The sequence below is a fragment of the Toxorhynchites rutilus genome, chromosome 3, assembly GCF_029784135.1.
Source record: "Toxorhynchites rutilus septentrionalis strain SRP chromosome 3, ASM2978413v1, whole genome shotgun sequence".
Taxonomy (NCBI): domain Eukaryota; kingdom Metazoa; phylum Arthropoda; class Insecta; order Diptera; family Culicidae; genus Toxorhynchites; species Toxorhynchites rutilus.
In genome coordinates, this window is record NC_073746.1 from 20,408,912 (window position 1) to 20,433,342 (window position 24,431).

General features: G+C 40.4%; 1 protein-coding gene across 3 annotated transcripts in view; it reads left to right on the forward strand.

Annotated features, from left to right (window-relative positions):
- Positions 1–371: 371 nt before the first annotated feature.
- LOC129780501 (transport and Golgi organization protein 1) overlaps positions 372–24,431 on the forward strand; it is a 32,258-nt gene continuing 8,198 nt past the window's right edge. For all 3 annotated transcript variants that reach the window (XM_055788822.1, XM_055788821.1, XM_055788823.1), the window contains exons 1-4: positions 372–543; positions 726–2,441; positions 15,596–15,963; positions 16,029–16,832. In XM_055788822.1, the coding sequence (XP_055644797.1) occupies positions 438–543; positions 726–2,441; positions 15,596–15,963; positions 16,029–16,832 (2,994 nt within the window). In that variant the 5' untranslated portion in view covers positions 372–437. The remainder of the gene's footprint in view (positions 544–725; positions 2,442–15,595; positions 15,964–16,028; positions 16,833–24,431) is intronic.

Below are 24,431 nucleotides of genomic sequence, written 5' to 3' on the forward strand. Positions count from 1 at the left end.
TGCATTCTTCGCCATCGAGACACTGAAAAGAGAATTTTATAGTCACTGTGTTACATATTTAGCCCATAATATACCAGTAGAATCCATCAGTTTGCACCAATTTGTTTTATTTAATACACTTCTACATTTACTTATTCAAATAGGTTAGTCCCTAGAATACTTCTCTGTGTTCCTTGTTCGCATAAATAAATACTATAGAGTACATCGTAAATCATCTCAGCATTTCATGAGTTGTTACTTCGAAATAGGTTGTTAAGCCATAATCAGAACAAACATCGCAACAAAACCTATTATTTATTACACTGCCTCGAATTAGATATTGGACCACCCCTCGGCTACACAAAAGATATCATTTTGACAATCAACTGGTTCGCCGAGAAAAAAAGTGAAGTGTGTGTGCAAGGAGTGATGTGGCTTAATAGGCAGCGAGAAAAACTATGGAAAAGATTAATTTTGCTTGTTTTGTACATATTTTATGCTTAATTTTAGTTCTAACAGTATCTGGGGTGAGCTCCAAGTTATGCGGAGATCCAGAATGTAAAAGTGAGTAGACGGGAGTGTGTGTTTTTGCGAATATTTCGAGCTCCAGAAGAAACTTTCTTCTCCAGTGAAACAGTGCGACCTCCGAAACCACTGGCTTGTACAGCCTGCTGTCCGGCTGCGGGAGCGTTTCGCTCTGGCAGATATGTGGTTCAACTATTGCTAATAAAATTTAATCATTCCAGCTCCAATTGCCAAAGCGAGGGTGATGCTTCAATATATGGGTGGAGGTAATGGCAAGCTGAATCTGAGAATAAAAGACGTTCTAGATATTCTGGCACGAGATATTGGCAAGAATAAAGAGCTTCTCGTCAGGAATAGCAAAGGAGAAATAGGATTAGCCAGCCCCACATTTATACGGGAATCGAAAATTCTAGTTAATAAAGGAGCTCTGATAAATGTCGAGGAGAAAATTGTGCCTTCAGAGACGGAGCGGCAACAGATTGTGGACAACACAACGATCCAACTGTCGCTTTTGGAAGATCAGCAAATCGATGAGGATGTTCCAGTACCCGTCACAGAAGCCACACCAGCTTTAGCGAATGTTCCATCTCACGATACCGTGGTTCACGAGACTATAAACACGGGAACTGATCCGAGTAATCAACAAGGTCATTCTAGCAATGAAAAGTTAATCGATAATGAAGTGAGTGAAGCGACTACAGTTAATGAGTCTACAACTACTTTATTGAACACAGAAACTACACCCAGTGGAGAACAAAATCAATCTATCGACGGGAGGCCAAAAGAAAATACAGTACAAGAGAAAACTGGTCCTGCACTTGGCGTTCAAGCTGGAGATGTGCCAACACCTGATCCTAACAAAAACGATGCAATCCATATTGACAATATGTCTAAGCACGAAGCTTCTACAGAAACTCTTCCAGAACATACTAACGTCACAGAACCTATTACTGGTGGAGATTCCGAGCCTACCAATGAAATTATTCTAGATGAATCTGAACTTGAACAATCTGCCGAATCAGATACGATTGATGACGATGATGAGGAAGCGATCGACGATGAAGATGAGGAATCGGAATCCGATGATACCGAAGCAAGTGGAATTGAGGATATGCATGAAGTTCCTGATCCGGATTCTGTCGATCCATCAAGTGGACCCTCTGCGACTGAAATGAATGATGATCATGGTAAAATTGAAGATGCCGCACACGAATCGACTACCGAGAAAGTAATGCTGGAAAGTATTGATGCCACCACAGAAGCCTCAATTGAAACAACCGAGAATTTGAGAACTGAAGAAACATCAAAATCAGAGGAAACGCAAACTGATAAAATTGTGTTCGAGCCTCATTTGGAAATTCTATCCTCACATGAAATACCTTTATCAACGAATGAAAAAAGGGACGAGATTAATTTGGAAGCTCAGAAAATACCCAAGACGGCCGCCACCACCACCAACGAACTGAGACCGGTAGTGGAAGAGCCTGAGGCGGTAACGGTGAATCCTACCATTGCTGCTGACGGAGTCAAACCAGAAACGCCGGAAACAGTGACGGAAAATCCTATCATAGCTGATGGAGTGAAACCAGAAACACCAGAATCGATAACGGAAAATCCTACCATTGCCACTGATGGAGTCAAACCAGAAACTGATCGGCCACAAGCGCCTTACAAATTCATACAGAGTGGATTGGGCAGTTTGTTAGCTCACTCTCACCACCACCATCATCATCATCATCATAATCATGGACATCACCACCACAACCATCAACACGTGGACAGTAGTCAAGAGTTAACAAATGAATTGACCGAGGAAAAGTCTGTACCGTTCATTGGACAATACGGCCAGGAGGCACGTGAAGATTCAGTGCACTCAAAGTTGCTGGACAATAACGAACCTAGAATAGGGCAGGAAATGGAAGCTTCACAAGATACAGGTAAGTTTTTGATACTATTCATTCATTAGGATTAAATCTGTGGCGGACGGATTCAGAGGGAAATGAAAAGTCACGGTTAGACTAACAATAAAACTAACTTTTATTCGGTGAAAATATATTCCGTTGTTAACGACACCGCGCGTGGTAAAAAACTCACTATTGTCCTTTCTCTCCTTCTCTTCGTTCCTCGACATAGAGTGATTCTCTCTCTGGGAAATTAATAGGGTGTGCCTAGACGGCAACCCATAGGGCCCCCTCCAGTTACACTAAGAATCGAACCCGGTGACCGGATTGTGTAACTAACGTTTGGCTATCCTCAGTTGGGTGATTTCTGATGTTGTCATCGCATCCAAACGCTGGTTTGAGTCGGTCTATAGATACTCTTTGCTCTCTTCCTGCTATGATGATATCGAAATATTTTCCGCTTCGTCTCACGATTTCATATGGTCCTTCATAAGGCTGTTGTAGCGATCGCTTGACAGCGTCGACGCGTAAAAAGACATGAGAGCATGTGTTCAATTTACTGTGCACAAACACGGATTGCTTGGCATGATGAGTAGTTTCAGGAGGACGCAGTTTAGACAATGCATCGTGCAAGCGCTTAGCAAATTCTGAACGGTCAACACTTGTAACGGGTGAGTCGAAAAATTCCCCTGGAACACGCAGTGGCTGACCATAAACTAGTTCAGCTGCAGAACATTTTAACTCGTCGCGATATGCACTTCTCAACCCCAAAAGTACAATTGGTAATTCGTTGCTCCAATGATTTCCGCTTCTACACATCAAGCTTGCCTTCAATGTTCGATGAAATCTCTCCACCATTCCGTTTGCTTGTGGGTGATATGAAGTAGTACGAATGTGATGTGATCCTAAAATATAAGTCAGCTCACGAAACAACTCCGACTCAAACTGACGACCTTGATCGGTGGTAATTGTTTCCGGTGTACCGAATCGAGAAATCCATCCCGATGTTAATGATTTTGCCACAGTTGGAGCCATAATATCCGATAATGGAAATGCTTCTGGCCAGCGTGTGAAACGATCAACAACTGTCAGAAGGTATCGATGTTCATCAGACGGAGGTAAGGGACCCACTAAATCGATGTGTACGTGTCGAAATCTGGATTTAGGTAGGTCGAATGAACCGAACGGTGACACAGTGTGTCGATTTACTTTGGAACGCTGACAGCTTATGCATTCGCGAACAAAACGATTGATGTCGTTATTCATTGCAGGCCATATAAACCTCTCGGAAATGAGTTTTCTAGTAGCCCGTGCACCAGTGTGCGCCAAACCGTGTAGTTGTTGCAGCACGGTAGCGCGATGCTTCTCTGGAACGAAAGGACGAATTCGATTTTTTATTGAAACATCACAGTAGATTGGCTGAGACAAATTCGGAATACGTATTTGTTCAAATTTCAACGACGGAGACGACATAAGCCTTTTTAGCTCAATATCTGTTTTTTGATCGTTTGCAATAGCATTTAAGTCAATTGCCGACACAGCCTCGACTCTGGACAGAGTATCAGCAACAGTATTGTCGACACCACTGATGTGACGTATATCCGTAGTAAATTGAGAAATATATCGCAGATATCTTTCTTCGTGGGGCAACCTGCTGGCTGAATTACTAGTCAATGCGTTCGTAAGTGGCTTATGGTCAGTGAATATTATGAAATTGCGGCCTTCTAGGAAGTGCCGAAAATATTTGACAGCCATTTTCATAGCCGTTAATTCACGCCCGAATGTTGAGTATTTTTTCTGCGAATCTCCAAATTTCTCAGAATAAAAACCAAGCGGCTGCCATGACGCACCGGAAAGCTGTTGAAGCACCGCTCCTGCTACGGTACTGGAAGCATCTTTCAACAAAGCAAGTGGTTTTGAGGAGGCTGGATAATGTAGAAGTGTTGCGTTAGCTAAAGAATTTTTGCAACATTCAAATGATATTTTAGAATCGCTGTCCCATTGGATTTTCCGTGTGTCGTTCTTTCTATTGTCTGGAATCAATTTACGAAGTTCAAGTTGAACATCGACAGCTTTAGGAATGAATCTTTTGTAAACGTTAATCAGGGCTAGGAATCTTCGAAGCTCCTTCACAGTTGTCGGACGAGGATAGTCAATGACAGCTTGTACACGGGATGGTAATGGTTTAATCCCTTCTTGATCTACTAAATATCCTAAAAATTCAACTTGTTGCTGTGCGAATTTGCTTTTATCTACATTGATTACCAGGCCATTTTCTTTCAGCCGTTTAAAAACAACACGTACATGTTCCATGTGTTCTTCATATGAAGTTGACGCAATACAGATATCATCGATGAATACAATTACAAAATCGAGATCTCCAAAAACTTTGTGCATGAAACGTTGAAAGGTTTGGCTCGCGTTGCACAAACCAAACTGCATTCGTGTAAATTCGAACAAGCCGAATGGTGTAATTACGGCTGTTTTTGGAATGTCTGCTTCTTCAACTGGTATCTGATGATACGCTCTCTCCAAGTCAAGCGTTGTGAAAATATTCTTACCTTGTAGAGAGTTGAGTAGATCGTGAACGTGAGGCACTAGATAACGGTCCGGAATCGTTACTTGATTTAGCTGCCGATAGTCGCCGACGAATCTCCATTGACCATTCTTTTTGAGAACGCAGTGTAGAGGACTAGCCCAGCTGCTGCATGATGGGCGGCAAATACCCAGTTCATTCATTAAGGCAAATTCCTCTTTTGCAGCCTTTAATTTGTCTGGGTGCATTCTTCTCGCTTTGCTCGCTTTTGGTGGACCTTTGGTAAGAATATGATGCGTGACGTCATGCTGAACCTCAGTACGCAGACTTCCCGGAAGTGTAACTTGACGATACTCAGATAGAAGCTGATGGAACGGGTGATTTAAATTAATGCTAGTTATGCTGTGAACTCGGGTGGTCATCACGTTGCCAGAAGATTGCATCAATGTCTTCGAATCAATTAGAACTTTGTTTGTCAAATCGACCAGAAGCCCGAAATGCGCCAAAAAATCTGCTCCGATAATCGCATGATTGACATCCGCCACCAAAAAATTCCAAGTAAATTTCCGTCTTAATCCGAGGTCTGTTGACACAATTTTCGTCGTGTACGTTTTGATGCCCGTACCGTTTGCTGCGTGTAGAGTAAATAATGTTTTCGTTGTCGATAATTTTTCTTTTCTCGTTGCTGGAATTAACGAAACGTCGGAACCCGTGTCAATGAGGAATCGGTAATTACTCGTTCTGTCTGATAACAGGAGGCGCCGGCTCGTAAATGCTCCGCCCACTTCGGCCGACTCGTGCGAGCAGAGAGCTAGTTTTTTTGTTTTTTATATTGGCAAGGTGGTTTGCAGTGCTGTGCTTGCTGCCCATACTTTTGATGATACCAGCAAAAATCGTTGTTTGTTCTTGTTCGGGACGAAGAACGATTGCGGTGAGGCGAGAGACTGAACTTGAGATGACGAATCTCCGCACTGAGAACCTCCAGCTGCTCTTGTAAAGATACAATTTGATTTGAAGTTTCGCTTGAAGATGGAACCGTCGTTATTCCTGCAACTTGAGGTGATTCTGCCATTTTATCAGCCATTTCTGCTAGCTTAGGTAAAGTTCCATCGCTGATGGTTAAAATCGGACGAATGTGTGCTGGCATACGCTGTAGAAACAACATCTTGAGTGAATTTTCACTAACGTTCAGACCAGCTGCCAGTTCCTGCATTTTAGCTAGCAAATGTGTCGGTCGCATATCTCCAAGGTCCGACGCACTAAGCAGCCGCTCCAAACGAGCCTCTGATGACAAGGCAAAACGTGAAATTAACCTCTCTTTTATCGCTTTGTATTTTTCTTGTGGAGGGGGGTTCGACACTAAATCCGCAATGTGACATATTACTGATTGGTCCACTTTCGCTACGATGTGATAAAATTTGGTTTCATCCTTTACGACGTTTGCCAAAATAAATTGAGCATCAGCCTGTGCAAACCACATTTCTGGATCTGATTTCCAAAATTCTGGAAGTTTTACAGATACGGCTGCAGCGCCGCGAACCTCTTCATTCGCCATTTTGTTCGCAAGCAACTTTTAACGAACTGCAAACTTTCCCGATTTCGATACCAATTACGCGATTTCGATGCAAATTACGCGATTTCCACTTTCAAATCACGTCGGGGTCACCAATGTGGCGGACGGATTCAGAGGGAAATGAAAAGTCACGGTTAGACTAACAATAAAACTAACTTTTATTCGGTGAAAATATATTCCGTTGTTAACGACACCGCGCGTGGTAAAAAACTCACTATTGTCCTTTCTCTCCTTCTCTTCGTTCCTCGACATAGAGTGATTCTCTCTCTGGGAAATTAATAGGGTGTGCCTAGACGGCAACCCATAAATCTATTAAGGTTCATCTAGATAGGGTTTCGCCAAAGATTTATGTACCTTTAAAAATGAAAAACACTGCATCGTATGCTGAATGCGTGAAAGAATTCGATTTTGTCTGTGCTATTTTATTGTGAAATCGCATACGGGATTGAAAAACAGAAACTGTGGATTTATAACAGACGCATCGAGTTAAAGGTCGAAGCATACTTTCCGGTTTGCACTGGCCTGTTATGTCTATTCCCAATCGCGCAGTTATAGATATAATTGAATTACATTAAGAAGAAAAATTGTATTTTGAAACGTAGTGCTTCCAATGTGAAAATCGAAATAACTAAGAATATTTCGAAATGAGAATGGTGTTAGATTTTCGATATTTGTGCGTCGCATGCACTCGATACTGTAGTGCGGCTATTGAAGCTGTGATGCATTGATGCATTGTTATCTTGCTCTTACATGCTCTTTTTGCTGTACAAATAAATGTTAGCATGATAAGAAATTCCGCTCTCTGATGAATCGCGCAGATTGTTGAGTGTTTTGGGAGCAATTATTATCTTCATTAAAATTTGGTAGAATTTCGATTCTTATCGTAGGCTACAAACTTGAACTTTCACATTACGGGCAACTTTACGCCAGATGAACTTGTTTTTAGTTCAAACCAAGCGATTGTTAGACAATCGAGCAGATGATATGGATAATCGATTTCTGAATGCCTTCCATTTTTTTTTTTTTCGTGTTCAACTCCTTCAGCAATTCCTGCAGTTTTCCGGCCAATTCGTTTATTTGTGCCAGCTCATATTAAGAGGGGACCCGGGGATTTGGATGACCGGAAAAATCTTTTTTTGCATTTTTGGGAAGCTTATGACCTCAGAAATGTTCTTGTAAAATTATTTTTCGACATTTCTCATTACACAGCAAAAACTCAAGGGAAGTAGTCTTGCTATACAAATCTTCAAACGCGTTTTTCTCGAAACCATGTTTTTTTCAGCTGGTGGTATAGATGTCGACACAACCGATTTAGCTGGATTTTTTTTGAGCATGTAAAAATAAATTATTTTAAGTATTACAAAGCTGTTTTTTGATATCTCGTTTTTCGATTTTTAATGAGTTTCTTCACAGCGATTTTTCATGAAAAATAATTCATTTTTAATAAAAATGGCCGCCATTTGGCAATTTTTCGAAAAAATGAACTCAAAAAATGGAGAATACCTTTTCAAATATACCTTAAACCAGTGGTGGCCAGGTATAGACAAAAAAATTAATTCGATAATTTTTTTTCCATACCTTCATTGGCTAAGTCCCAGAAGGTTGATTTTCGACCAAAATTTTTTTTTCGAGATGACACCAGATCTCGACGTTTCATGCATTTTTAAGCCATTTGGCATCGAAAAAAAATCGATTTTCCAAATTTCCTTTACTCCCCCCTTGGAAGATTTTCGAGGATCGAAAAATCAAAACTTTGAGTGCTTTGAGGCACCCCTGAATCATGTCCGATTGAGCTGAAATTTCGCACAGGTCATTTTTTTGAACCAATAAACAAAATGTACATAGTCGGTTTTGGAAATTTGACATGACCATTTTCGCTGCCACCCTAATCGACAACCATAAGAAGCCTGGTAGATTTGTTACTAGACTCGTTTTTTAAACGTTCTAGGAGTTTTTTTTTGCATCGTTCCAAAAATATTCGCTTCAATCTGGGCGTCAATAAAGAACTCACACATCGATGTACGCACTACTTAATTTATCCAATTCATTTCGACTAATGAACGCTTTTGTTCCCGAAGAGGGTTGCGTTGATCGCGTTCATGAACAACATAGATAGCATTGTGCAGCCGTATCGACCTAGGACTCCTTTTTTGGGGCCAATCGCCCACACCAGTTGTTTATTTGTACTATTTAAGTGTACGGAACAAGAATCGTTCATTGATAGAAAACGGTTTGAGCAGCTCGTAGATCTGTTTTGACGTTTTCCCGCACTTAAATAACGTGACAATTGCAACACGCTTCTCGTACAAACCGAACTTTATCGTTGCTAGGAAACCGTACAAGTACTGATGGGACCACGAAACTTGGTGAGAGTGAAGGGGAACATCGAACTACACGACTACCACTTTTCTTCGCTCCAAGTTACTTGATAATGTGAATACGGTGTCACAATTAAATTTGACGTTCTTCTACAATATTTTTTGTTTGTTTCAATATAGGAAATCCTGAAATACAAACATAATCCAACACCGTTTCAATTTCACTCGAACTACACTATTGTCTTCTTGAGCCGTTTTATCTAAATCAGCTTGAATGTAACTTGATAGTCTAGACTCCTCTAGACATCGTTCGTACAACGTAAATCAACCAGTAACAAACATACAAACAAACATAGCATGCATACAGAGCCATACATTGGAATATAAACACTTCTCATCATTTAGCGCTATTCTCAAAAGAAACGCTTCTGTTAACCCTTTGCGGTCGGAATAAATTTTCCTCGAAAAAGATCCTGACTGATTCTGTTCCTCGACTTTAATTTTACTTATTTCATAACTGAAACAATTGCTAACACATATTTGTGGATTCAAACAAAGAAGTAATAAATTGAGCATGTTTTATTAGTTCTGGAAATCGCGCTTCAGGAACAAATCTGGAGAAGAAATCACACTGCATTTCAATGAGTTCCATCTGCATGTTTTCAGCGGTATGTACATCATCGAAACTGAATTGGGGAGAGAAAATTAGAGAATTCTTTCATGTGCTTTGAAGTACCAAAATCTACGGGAAAAATCAGCATTAACCAACTGGATTGCATCACCATTTTTCCTAGTTGAGAAAGTCTCAATGTCAGAAAATGAGTAAAATGAAAATTTCCCATTTTTTACATTACATTTGCTTCATTACAAATCAAACAAACCATGCATTACAATTTAAATTTATGCACGTAAAAAAGTATATTTCAGAGAATTTTCCTTAGAATACACGTTCTTCGTCAGTCACTTTTCTTTTTTGTTACTAGTGCAGGCTTCCATTTTGCTTCAATTTATACAACACACACAGCGATAAAAAAGCGATTGCCAATAGACACTGAAATAGTGAATGAACTCGACTCTAATGACGAGAGCACAGCAAAACCGAATGAATTTTCTCCCAAACTTTCTCTCTTATGAACTCACACGTACATACATCCCGTTCCCTCTCATAAGACTCATGAATAAGTTTCCAGCAGTTGAACCTTGTTTATACGTTGTCAGTTACTCGGTTGTGAGTAAACGACAAACGATCCGAAAAATTACGAATGTACCCATACCACGAAATTTGACATTTGACAAACAACAAGAGTTTGTGAACAAATAAACGGAATGTCATGAAACTTCACACATAAGCTAGTGACAGATGAACCTCTCGAAATGAATCTTGTTTATTTTTAGTGGCGTCATCTGTTGAAAAGTCCCGGGACTTTTCAGTCCATGTAGTACTCTATTAACTAATTTAGAATGAGGAAATTCTATCAGAACCAGTCCGTTCCCTATGCTAACGACCCTAGAGCAACTTTATGAGCATTTCTCAAGCGATGAGTTCCCCTATTCAGCCAATCCATGCCAAACCGATATAGGGGTTCTCAGATTTTCGTGGAAAGTTTCGTTTCTTATCGCAAAATATTAAACCCATATTTATTTTTCATTTTTTTCATGTTAGGTTCAGGTTCCCATTTTTTCCAAAAATTTTTTTTTTCAAAAACTAATCACTTCTGAACTACTGGACCGATTTAGATGATCAATTAGATTCAATTAGCAAGTCTGCAACGAAATAGATAGGATCTAGTTATATGATAGTAGCAAACTTATCACGAGTTCGCTTTCTAAGTCTATTCCGAAGAGGTAATAGATTTCAGAAAAACTTGTATATATACTTTAGGAATAGAAAATAAGAGAGAAGTTGTTATAAAGGCGCAGGAAGAACGGTCGTGTTTTTCGTCGAAAAAAAGTGCCTTAGACCGGCATGGCGGCTGTGCAAGTGTTCTTTGAAAAAATCTTTTATTTGAGGAAAACAATGAATGTGGTTTTCGTAATTATTGATTGTATTTGTTTTTTTTTTTTTTAATAATTTACATGGTTTCGAGACCAAGGGCGCTACAGTTTTTTATTATTTCCAAATTTTCTGCAAGTATATTTTTCCAAAAAAAAACCAGCGGAATGGTCTCAATTTTATATGTCGATCATCTAAATCAGTACAGTAGTTCAAAAGTTAAAAATTCAAAAAAATTACATTTTTAGAAAAAACGGATAAAAAAAATACTTTTCGGACCACCCTAAAATGGAACCTTAATTGGGGGTTGAGAAACGTACCGGAATGGACGTGCGCTTTTTCGCTCTGTGATGTGTTGTTTGTGCGGTTGCGGTTGGGCGGATTTCTATCGTCCAAAGGTGTTACAGTTTGTAAAATGGATGAAAAATGTGCTGTCTGTTCTACAGAAGTTAAAATAAGTGAAATTTTGCTTAATTCCATCGCTAATCGCAGAAATAAAAATGAGTAATGGTTCACCGGGTCGAACGAAGCCATTTTTCCAGTTCGCTGTTAGTGAGGTTAGTGAGAGTTTCCTAGTCGTTATGCTTTCTCAATCTGCTTTTGTTCGTTGCACTCTCGGCCTTGGTTTCGTTCTCAGTCGTCGCGCTCTCGGTTGCGCAGTGTGTTTTTAATCGTCGCTCTCTGCTCGCGATATTTGCTTACACCGCCGCAGTGAACATATCACAACAAAAGGAATTGCTGATATGGTTGGCTGAGGATATACCGCTATGGGCTAAGTTTTTATTTTCATTTTCACATCTCATACATATTATATATATTATATACATATAGCATTCTTTGAATGCGGTTCCCGGAGACCGTTAATGTTTTTTTATTCAGATCATCAGTGAAATGGGGGTTCCCGAAGCGGTCACTGGCTGGACGAAGTAGAAGTGGCGCGAATATGTTCTTGAGCGGATGTTGGACCTTTGGAGAGTGGGATCCACTTATCAGCTAGTGGTGTTTCGTTCTCTCTCTCTCTCTCTCTTTCTCTCTTCGCAATTTCTTTACCTATCTACCTATTAGTCCATATATCTCTCCATTTCAATAATTTTGTGGCTGTTATGTGATACGTCATCGTTCGCATTCATCGCTTTCGATCGCCATAATCCCTCTCTCTCTCATTTTCTTTTTATATGTGTGGTGTGGCTGTGTAGAAGCAAAGAGTTTTGGTGTGGTTTTGCTCTTCGCTCAGATATTTGCACTCGTCTCCCTTCACAGCGCCGTGTTTTCTAAAATGGATATCATGGGCCAAGCAAATATATCTAGAGATGCTCATACTGAAAGTTAATGTTGTGAAGTTATGCTTGGGCCCCCCAAATATTGGAAAACGTAGGGCCATCATTTGGCAATCTTTGAATACGCGTAGAAGAATACATTTCTACATATTCTGGCCAAACTTCGACTAAGTCGACTATGTGTTTAAAATATAGGTAATGCAGTTTGTTGTAAAGTTATATGTGTATTTATTATATATGTATGTACATATTTTGTATGTTCTTTACGCTTTCAATTAATGGAAGTTCTTCAGAAAGTATGAAAAAAACTTTTAGAGGATTTCACTCGGTTACCTTCTAAGGTTTCCAAAGATGATTTTTCGCTCTCACGATTGGATTTCTATATAGCGTACATGCAATGAACAGCATAATTTATATCCGGATCGATTAATTTAAAGAAGTTCTCTCGATTACCTTCTCAGGTTTCCTAAACATGACTCTCTGGCGTAACAATTGGAGTTGCATAAAGAAAATGCGCAACGATAAACAATTTACATTTCTTGTTAGATTGATTTTATAAGATTTCTCTTGGTTACCTTCTTAGGTTTCTCACAGTTTACTCTCCACCATCCCGATTGCGAGTAGGTGCGATAAATAATATAATATATAGCCGAAAGCCAGAAGGGCCGATAAGCTTCACAGGTTTTCCTTCTCAGGATACCTAAAGATAATCTTTGCCAAGTATTGTGACACATAAGATTTCCGGAGTTCGACTTCGTAAAATGATCGATAATTTGCGTTTACATAATCATATCACTTACCACAGTGAATCCTGATTCTTACCTCTTCCCACTAACAACTATCCCTCCCATGGTTTTCGCTAGGGAACCACGCTATAGAGGCGACCCTTCTGGCTTTCGGGCGGCTAATATCATACTAACATTCCTTCCCTTCCCCTGGTGACTGTAAGGACGTGGCCGGCGTCGTTATTGACCATTTAAAGCTTGGATCACCGGAAATTGCACAACGAGAATGATTTGCTAGTCCCAAGCGTCATTCTGTGTGTTCTTTGTGCAATTTGGTTGGTTCGTGTCAATCACGGAGAGCAACTACGAATTGTACAGTCTACCCAAGCTCAAGCTCAAGCTCACCCTAAAATGGAACCTTAATGAAGGAAAAAAAATATGGGTCTTATATTTTGTGATATGGAACAAAACTGCCAATTGCAACAAAAACCTGAGAACCACTATATCGATTTGGCATGGAATGGCTGTATTTTTGAATTGATGCCTTATTATGTTAGTGTAATTGCTACTTACGTAGCGCAATGTAAACAACCATGCCCTAATAACTGTATAAACTTCCATTACCCCTCTAAGAAGCATTGTATTTTTACTATAGTTTCCAAGGTTCAGTTTATATTGCTTACTACAGTTCTGAGGTTCTAAGTGGATACTATCAACATTGTCGAATTCATAATAACTATACTAAAGCTATGATTATACTTCAAAATTGAACTTATAAATTTCATACAAATTTTCTGATAAAAAACTAAGATAAAAAGATAAAGCATATGACTCCTTGCAACGTTAAGGTGAAAATTAAGAGGCTATTACAAGTACAGTGGAGTAAAAATAGCGATTTTTGAAGATTTTCCTTGATTTTCCGTGCTGTGGAGTTAATTTTTTGCAAGCAACGCATTTGTCCGGCGTGTTGGTTAACCGCCCGAACATTTGTCCTTCGAACCGCGTGTGTTGCCGCAATAATCGAGTGTTTTGAAACAACAAGCATAGTTAGTGCGTGAAAAGTCGAATACGTATAGCGAACGTTTTTTTTTCCAAATCGTGTGGATTAGTTTTGTTTGAGGAAGACAGGAAGCAGTACAAATCAAAGCTACTCGGAAGATATAACTTTAAAATGCCCCTTAACTATACACCAGAGAAAGCGAAAAAGGGTAATAACGAGGACGAAATTCCTTTTAAAGGATTCGAGGATGCTATTGCTGCAGATGCCAAAACAACGACTCAGCTTAATTCGTTATTCCGGCAGCGCAATCAAACGTTGCAAAGGTAATTCGCGTCTCAAGAATCGCGAACAACGTCGAGTTCCAAGTGACTCCTGGAAGCTGAAAGTTTACCAAAATAAGCTTAAGTCAGCGTATGATGAGTTTTCCACCATACACAACGGAATTATGCCAATCATGCCTGATGACCATGTGTTGGGACAAGCAGAAGAGTACAACCAGTTTGAAAGCATACATGACGAAGCATCCGCTGCAATTGAGTTACTCATAAGAGAGAACGAAGTACAACGATTTCATCAGCCGCAGCCACCCCAATAATCCACCAACAGTCTCTTAAAGCGCCAATACCAATGTTCGATGGAGACCATGCGAAATGGCCGAAATTCAAAGCCATGTTCCAAGACATCATAGGACAATCGAGAGATTCTAATGCCATAAAACTATATCATCTCAATAAAGTTTTGACGGATAAAGCTGCTGGTTCCATCGACGTTAGACGAGGATTCTTGCCGAACGTTATGAAAATCCTCGTGTGATAGTGGAGACGCACATTCGCGGTCTCTTATCTTTGCCAAAAATGTCAACAGAATCCAGCGATGGACTCCAGAAGTTACTAGACAGGTGCACTAATCATGTCGAAAGCTTAGAGTACCTCGAACAAAAGGTGACAGGTGTGTCTAAGCTGATCATAGTGTACCTCTTAACAACAGCTTTGGACATGTCAACGCGAAGACACTGGGAATAGAAGATGGAGCCTGGTGAACTTCCCAAATGCAAGCCAACAGTTACTTTCTTGAAATCGCAGTGCCAAATTCTAGAAAGATGCAAATAAGTAAATTTAACATCCAATCCAGGGCTAGCAATCCTCAAACCGACAATATTGCCGAGATTTTCGAGCCTGCATGCTACTACAACGAACGAAGAATTGGAACAAGTGAAATGCGATTTTCATGCAATTTTAATACATTTGGCATCAAATTTTTTTTTCGAAAAACCCGATTTCCTTTATTTCCTCCTTGGGTGATTTTTCGATTTTGAAAAAACTCAAACTTTGACCGCTTTGCGCCACTCTCCCTTAAGTCCGATTGAGCTGAAATTTTGCATAGGGTGTTTTTTCGAGGTGGTGAACATTTTGTATAGGGTAACTTTTTGAAATTTGAGGGTCGTCTTGTTCCCATACATTCATTGGCACCCTAATATTGCCCCAAGACGCTGTACTGCTCGCTGGTTCGCAGGTTTTTTAGAATATGCTTCTCCGGTTTGGTCTCCGTTTCTCCGTTTTTATTCCACCATTTCCATCATAAACATCACCGTTTTTACCGTTCACTGATCGTCATTGAAGATTCTTTGGTTCGCCCCGCTCACATGAGGCGTTTTCGCGAACAAGTACAAAATAAAACCGTTTATCACTTGCGACCATTTCCATTCATTCGTGTAATTATCCGCACACGTTCGAGCCATCCGTTTCATTTCGTTTCATATCATTTTCAGTAACGCACGAGAACGGATACTGCGATCGACAACCCTGTCCGCATCCGAATCCTGCTCAAACGTCACCCCAACTGCAACAATCCAATGGTTTTCACCACCAATCAACTCCTAGCACCATACCTGCCGTCGACGCGATGACAACCGAACCCCCGGCAGTTTCACCTCCAGCGCCACAACCGCAGCCGGAAGAGCAGCCTTTCGAGCACGACCAGGGTGAAGTGGATTACGCCAAAATGATTATCTCGGAATTGTTCAAACTCAGTGATTTGATTCTACTCCTGGGAATTACTTCTTTCACGCTGATCGTCTTTTCTTTGGGTCATTATTTGATCAACAAAAATCGAAAGGAGAAGCCGTTGATTTACAAGGTAATTAAATTCCACCTTGTGTGATTGCTCAATTTAAATTAATTCCAACTTTCCAACGCCCACAGCTGAACATGATCGAGCGTGATTTGATGGCATCACACAAGGAAAATGCAATGCTGAAGGCCGACCTTCTGGATACGAAACACAAACTCATAAGCATCGAGAACAATTCATTCGGTTCCAACGACATGGTAATCGCTCTGCGCCAGGAACTAGAGGATACCGAACAGACGAAGCTCGAGTTACAGGAACAGATCGCTTCCCTGGAGAAGGAACTGGAGAACGCTGCCGAGGCTGGCCTAGAACTGAACAAAATGGTTGCCGAGCTGCTGAACCAAAGTGGCAGTGAATCGATCGCACTCACCGTGGATGAGCTACAGAGGCAACTGAACGAACAGCAGCAAACGATACTGTCGATGAATACGACCCTGGCGGACAAGAGTCGCGAGAACAGTGAACTCCAGGTCACACTGGCCAATCAGTCAGCCAAGTTTGGCCAAGAGATGGACGAGATGCAGCAGACGCTGAACGATTTGAAGCTTGAGAAGAATAATCTAGAGATTGAACTGAATAATTTCAGGAGTGGTCAAAATTCGCAGCTGGACACGCTGCGGAAAGAGGCCAGCAGTGAAATTGCAAAACTAAACAAAGAGGTAAAATCGTTCCAGTTCAAGTGGGAGGAAAGCAAAAAACTGCTGGCAGCTGCCGAGGCAAAGAGTGAAGCCCTGGAGGAATGCATCAAAGAGATCAAACGTGGCAACTCAAATGGAACCGTTGATGGGCTGATTGATTCTGCCGAACTCAAGGCACAAGTCGCAGTTTTGATTAAAGAGAAGGCCAACTTGAAGGAACAGTTGCAGGGAGAAATCGTAAGTAAATGCTAAATTTTTTTCATTTTTTTTTTCAATTCTTTTCCAAATTCTTTACTTGTAAGGCTCAATCGCAGAAGCCTCGCAAAGCCGCTCGTTCAATGTTTGCTCACATTATTCTAGCTTAAACTAGCTGACCCGGCAAACGTTGTTCTGCCATATCATTTCTAAAGAATATTTTGGTTGGTAAAAATAACGAATATATTTCAAGAGAGTTTGTATGTTATCGTTCAGATCTGTAAAATTAATGTAAATTATGATTTTCACTGCCAAACATACATTCCCATTTTATTTTAAATATTCTCCAAAGTATTTTATCATTCTAATTTGGGTTAAGACAAACTCACAAAATATATAGACGACGCCTGTGATAAAGACTATGTATAGAAGGATTCGACTGATTACTCGAGGTTAGGGGGCAATAATTTTTGTAGGGTTGTTCAGGTTTAGGATACGGAAATCAGCAATTTTAGAAGGTGACTTTGAACTGCTGAGCGGAACCAATGATTGAAATGTTTCTGCCCAAAAGCTTGAGTTACAATTGGGCTCGGAACCGCTTTCAGGTAAACACTACCAATTTTGGAATTTTGCAATAGTCTTTGCATGTTTTCGGCCTGTGGACCCTTTACGGAAACCACACCGTCACTTGAAAGCTATCTTAGCGTGTATTGTTCCGCCAAACAACTGTCAATATCTCTCACATAAAATTTATAGAGAAGGAGGTTGACATGTCTCTTGGGGTAGACCCATATAACTATTTCAGAAAGTTGGTATATGGAAACCGTATCAAAAGCTCCCTTAAAAGCAGTGCTAGACAATCGTTTGTTCCTTTGCTCTTGCGAAACCCAAATTGTGTACTCGATAGCAAATTATTTGTCTCGATCCATTGATCGAGCCTTCGAAGGATCGGGAATTTTTTTTAGAAGCATGAATTTAATCATATCGCTTCAGAGTGAAGAGTTGTTCGATCAAATAAGAGCTATAGAAAATTTCAGCATTGTGAATGGTCTGTCCAGAAGTTCGGCACTCGGAAACGTTTCTCGAAGAATATGTTAAGCTGGAACTGGATCTGGACAGACCTTTACAACGAAATCGAATATCCATCGGTTGGAGTATTATTCACTCTCGTTGGTAGATGAGCGGTTACGTATGTTGCGAGGTACCTTCCACAAGATGCGTATTGGGGTTTCACGGAAAAGACCATCAATAAAATTGCGCCAATAACCGCGTTTTTTTAGCTTTAACCAATTATTTCAATTGTATTTCAAGCTTTGAATATTCCTCGAAGTGCATGGATGTTTCATGTCTACGAAAAGCTTTGGAAGCACCAGATTTTTTCAAATACAATTTTGTGCATTCATCGTCCCAACCAGGAGCAGCCAGACTGGTTTTCCTCTAAACGGAGCACTTGAAACATTTCTTTTTCGTTCCAGTGGGCCTGTATACATCAAATCGACGAAGAATCGATATTCTTCCAATGGTGGAAGTATATCTAATGATACGGTACCAATCTTCTGTAGGAACGATACCAATTTTTATCGCCGTCGCATATTTTCCAATCCAGTCGATGTTCTTTTGTTAGATCAAATGGTTCACTGGATTGCGGGCCACACTCGTTTGAGATTTTGATTGGTTAGTGATCACTACCATGGGGATCATTGATAAGCTTCCATGGACAATCTAATGACAACGATAAATCGAATCGACTTTCCCGAGCCGGAGATTTTACAATTCGTGTCGCTTCGCCAATGTTCAAAATAGTCAAATTGGAATCGTCACATAAATCGTAGAATGTAACCGTCCTAGCGTCATCATAAAGATCGCCCCACCCAGTACCATGGGAGTTCATGTTCCTGTTCGTATTTCTCTCTCTTCTAAGTAACGGCGTAAAATTCTTACTGCAACCAGGAACTGGCTGAGAAAGTGCCTTCGGAATTGTTCTCGAAGTCAGAACAAAAACCGTCTTTTAGTTGCGTTACTAAGCAGCTACAAGCTATAATTTATTTTAACAGCATTAATGATCGATATAAATGTGCCTAATGGTTGAAACTTACATTATCGGTATTTTTCTTCCTTTATCCCGGTGTTGATTCGATAGCCTTGAGAGCGGAGGTTCTGGTCGGATGGTGCACCGTTTCACTGGGGGAAACGTGCCTCTGGATATCCAAGCGAACGCTGTTCGTTGTTCGGAGCCTTTAAATATGGTTGATGATTCGATTTCACAATCTCTGAGAAGGTATAAAGCGAGAGGTTTTCAACTTAGAGACATCATTCTTCGATGGCATAAGTACCACAGATCGACTATTGGCTGTGTCGAAACCAGTGTTCAATGGGTACTTGTTGTGTAATTATTCTCAATTCTCATTAGATAAAACAGATTCTTCAAACTGTTGGGCATTGTCACCAAATTCCTTGTATCCATTACTCATCAATTGTACGAAATGCGCTGTTATCACTGGCGGTTGTCTGTTCGACGGACCCTCTGTCGCTGGATTCGGTGTTACAAAGACTGGCGAGGAAACGGAAGATGTAGCAGGTGGCATTTCTCGAACTCTCCTGAATTGATTAATTGGCTCGGTGTCTTGGTTGTAATGTAGCAAACTGTGATGCCTACGCTGGCAATCGGAACACGATTTCGAAGATGGACAGTTAATCACACGATGCCCACGCCTAAGACAATTGAAGCACATACCGTTTAGCTTAACGATTGCGCAACGTTCACTCACTGTCATTTGGTTGAATTCTGGACACTTGAAGTTAGGATGGTTTCTTTCACAAAACTCGCAATGTAAACTTTGGCTGCTTCGGTTTGCAGTGGAAATTGGTGTCATGATCGATCGCATTTGCTCGTGGTGGAAACAGCTGGCTGCTGCTTGACATCTCTCCAAAACTGAAACGCGTTCTTTCAAGAAAATTATGGTTTCACTATATGTTGGAAATTCGCCTCGTTTGACAGTGGTCTCCCACTGCTTCCTCGTTTCATCATCCAGAGCTTGTGTCAGGAGATGTATCGCCATTTGCTCAGAAATTCCAGCTAAATCCTGTCCCAAGAACTTTAGATTTTCGACGTGTCCTGATACATTTTCCACCAGCGATCTCAACTCGGTATGGCATTCTTGTGGCAATCGTTTCACTCCCAATAAACCATCGATGTGGAGGGTAATCATCCTGCGCTTGTCTTCGAATCTCTCTTCCAAGATATTCCAGGCCTGCTCATAGTTACCGTCACTAATGGTTCTGGCATCTATTAAACCAGCAGCATCTCCTATCAGCGCCTTCTCCAGGTGGTACAATTTTATTCGCAGTAGTTCGTTGGACCGGTACGCAACATCACGAAACATCACCTGGAATTTTTCCCACTAAGTGTAACTACCATCAAACGTCGGGATGGCACGTGGAAGCGGCTGGTGGATAACGAGCGGTTGCTGATTAAGAGTTGCTGGTGTTGGTACTGCAGCAGAGAAATTTTCTAAACACTCCTCAAGGAACATGCACAGCTCATTATACAACGTCTCGAACTCAAAATATTTGGCATCCTGTTCTTCACGTTTCTCTGGGTCAACACGATTCATAATTTGGTGATGGACATCATTATGCTCAACGTAGGTTGATTCCAATTTTCTCCGATGCACTTTCACTTGCGCTAATGTCAACACAACACCATTTTCCTCGGCTTGTTGGATGGAATTCAACATCCTTGTTAGCTTCGCTTTTGATACACCTCTTCGGTGAATGAATACGCTTAGCTCATCAGAGTCAGCACGATTTACAACACACGTGCTTGACTCCTTGGTTGGTGTTCTCTCTAGAGACATTTTTCAACTTCACAGATTTCGCTATTTTCGAAATTTAACTTTGGCACTTTATTACTCCACGCTAACCGGTCTCAAACTTTATACATGTGTGATATTCACTGTTAATGTTTTTACTTCAAGTTCGATAATCAAATTACACACAGTTCTTTTTTAAGTTCTTAATCACACATTCACTTGTTGCCCATATATGGGATCGTTTTATTTTCTCGTTTGACACTTCCCCCGCAAGCGCATATGCGGAGTATCCGGCTCGAAGGACCAATGTTGATTCGATAGCCTTGAGAGCGGAGGTTCTGGTCGGATGGTGCACCGTTTCACTGGGGGAAACGTGCCTCTGGACACTTGAGCTTGAAGTTCTCAGCGGAAACACTTTCGGGAATCAGTTCTGGAAGTAACTAACTGGGCAAATGGCAAAAAACACACGTTGCGACAGGATTAAAATGTAAACTCTTTACTACTCAGTATTATGGAAGAAAAAAACAGGTTTCAACACGTTCACGTTTTGCTTCACTTCTCTCTTTCGTTGTTTGCTGCTTTGCGGTTGGAAAAATACTCATGTGATCCTTGCTGCTAGACTGCTATACCTGGTGACCGGAGAATCACCAAAAGGAGGTGGGGTGAAACTTGCGAACCAATGTTTCTCTCTCTTCAGGGACTGAACACCCGGTTTTCATCCGTCACCGTTTGACCTAAAGGGTCAATTCCTGAACGACAACTAGGACGTTATTTAAGATTATGCGAACGAATTAATAATGCTATTACGCTTATACCATACCTCTATTCAACAAAATTGCCACTTACATCGTGGCAAATTTGAGATATTTTGAACTTTCCAGTTTGAATATCAATCCATCATATCTATGCATCATTTTTCTTTTTCTTTTTGAAGATTCATCCATTGTCGAAGATTCTGGTGCAGCCGTAGTATGATCGTTATCAGAATCAGAGTCCGATTCTTAAGCTAACAAAACTGAAAAATGATTTTCATCATGAGCGGCTGATGCGGTCTTAAGCATTTCAGCATATGTCCGCTTGGAGCGTCCTGTGATACACCGCTTCACTTTATCGGAGTGCTGTTTGTACCTTGGACATTACTGTTGAGGGTGAGGATTCTCGTCACAGTGGATACATTTTTCCACTGTTGTTGATTTCCTCACTGTGTTTTCACCACGTTTACCACCGCGATTTTTTTTTGCCGCAATGGCTGGAAGAATATCCATGATTTTTACAATTGGTGCAGATGTAAACCCGCGGTACAAACTAGCGCACCGGAAAAAAAAAACGCTATCTATTTTCATATGGTTCGGGAGAACAGAACCAGCGAAATTCACCCGAAAATAGTGGGAAGGTTTATAGACTTTTTGGTTGTCTTCCAACATAACATGCATAATGCTCTTCGATTAGCGTGTTCTTAAAACAACCCGATATTTTTCTCAGTTCTTCGGCACTCGGACTCGCATCGGAGAATACGCCTTCTATCTCTCGAAAGGAATGTAAATGTGATACACCCTGTTAAAAATCTCATGGTCAACAATCTTGTTTGCCACATCAAAAGTCGATGCTTCTACACGCAGTTTGTCCGGTCTCTCTTTACTTATCAAGACATCCGGTTACTTACGCAGCAAATCTCTTGAATTGTCAAGAGTTCTCAGCGATTTTACCTTGGACCGGAAAAAACAACCCATGGTGCCTTTGAGGATGGTTGATAATCCGCGCAACAATGGCATCAGCAGATGCCATAACGGTTGCGCAAGAGGAGCGCAACCACCTATGAAAAACACAAACACGCACAAAAAACTCAACTAACTTTAGCTAAAAACTAATTTGTAGCATAACTGCACTTTACAGCCCTATCCGGGGAACGATACAAAGCCGCGCGCTTCGATGTAAACACTATAGCGCGACGGCAAAATCTATTGTGTTATACTTCTCTGTTTTGTTGAAGGCATTCAATGGAATGAATAAAGAGGCCACCGATCCGGGCTCGCCAGAGAGGTGCTGCTTCCTCGCTGTTCCTATTGCTTCTGGTGCACTTCACTTGCGACAAAAGAAAAAAAAACTACAAAAAAATGATTTTAGCAAAGAAAAAGGAAAAATAAAACAGCTTCAATGCATTGCTGACAGAACTCGAACAATAGGGGGCCTTCGTAGCCACATTGGTTGCGCGTTCGCTCAGTAAGCGATCGATCGTGAGCTAAAAACTCAGGGCCCTCATTGACCATCTTTGTGTTGTTATAGAATGTGGACGTAGTTAGCAACAATCATCAGCGATGGAGATCGATTCAGTGTCGGAATCCTGGCCTCTCTCTTTCCATATGCGAGCTCTGCTTGCAACAAGAAAAACATCGGGCTGTTGTATTGTGAATAACACAATAATGATCATATCAACTCTCTCCGCGTAAGCCTAAAATAAATAAATTGGATAAAAAAGAGCTCGAACAATAGATGTCCGGTTCTTACAATCAATAAGATTTAGTTGTTAAATTGATATTTATTTTAAAATTACTGTGAAGTCTACAATAGCATGAGCATCACGCGTGTTAAGAGGCGTAGAAAACTGAGATTGCACATATGCAAAAGACAACTAACTGTTCGAGGGAGAGTAACTTATAGATCTCCCTAGTGTAAACTCGCCATTACTCTTCTACCCAGTGCGAGCAACAGGGATGCCGAACCACTCTAGATGTCAAGACTAACATATGTTTTCATATCATATATTCTATGAATTGGATACATTTGGATGATGTAAAGCAACATTGTTGCGTATTTCACAACAAATTGTATTTTTCTGTTATGCTTTATCATGAAAACTAGTATGAGAGTACATACCATGAGTACATTTTGTCGAAGTGTATTTTCAAATATTATTGGCAACCCTTTAAAATTAACCAATCAGCAGCTGGTCCGAAATCGACCCCCTATTGTTTGGTCTTGTCTTAGGGTGGGTTTAGACTAGTGATATATTCATGTGAAGAAATATGATGAGATTTATAGAAATCGCATCAACCGTTTACACTAGGTGAACTTCTATAATGAATATATTCATATTTTCGGTGAATTTATTCACCTGAAGTAGAACTGCATCCAACTTTAGTGATTTCTCACCAGTGAGAAATTCACAAGCGTTTACATATGCTGAATTTATTCAAGTTATATATACCTCGAATAAGTGTATCATATTTATTCTCACCCGTTTACACCTATTTTCACGTGAATAAATCCATCTATAGCTATAGATCTCCCTAATGTAAACCCGCCATTAGGTTAACAGCTGTGTCGCCCAGAGCGATTCGGTCGAGTTTTTTGCGGGGCCCAAATTCCACTGTCGGTGTGCTAGAGAAATAAGCGGGTAACGATAATAATGAATTCGGGTTCGATTCAGGACTACTTTTCTGTGGAATCTGAATGAAATCAACCGACTGCTGATTAGAAAACTTATAAAAATAAGTTTTCAGTCAATTATACAGTGTTGGAAATGATAATAAAAAATGAAATTCAACCAAACGTACTTGCTTTATATACTATATTCGATGGCGATGAATAACTACAATTTTATTGGATAAAATGGAATATTCTGTTCAATCGATTGCGAAGATTCTGTGAATATATCATACCAAGAACATATGTCACATTTGTGCGAAAATAATCGTCATAAACTATATCACATTTGGCAACTCCGATTTTTCTCGTCATTCGTTTTCATCGTTCTTTGTGCTTGGTAGTTAAAAAGCTAAAAGAAGAAGCAAGTTGCAAGTTTTTTTTTGACGAAATGCGCTCACGTAAG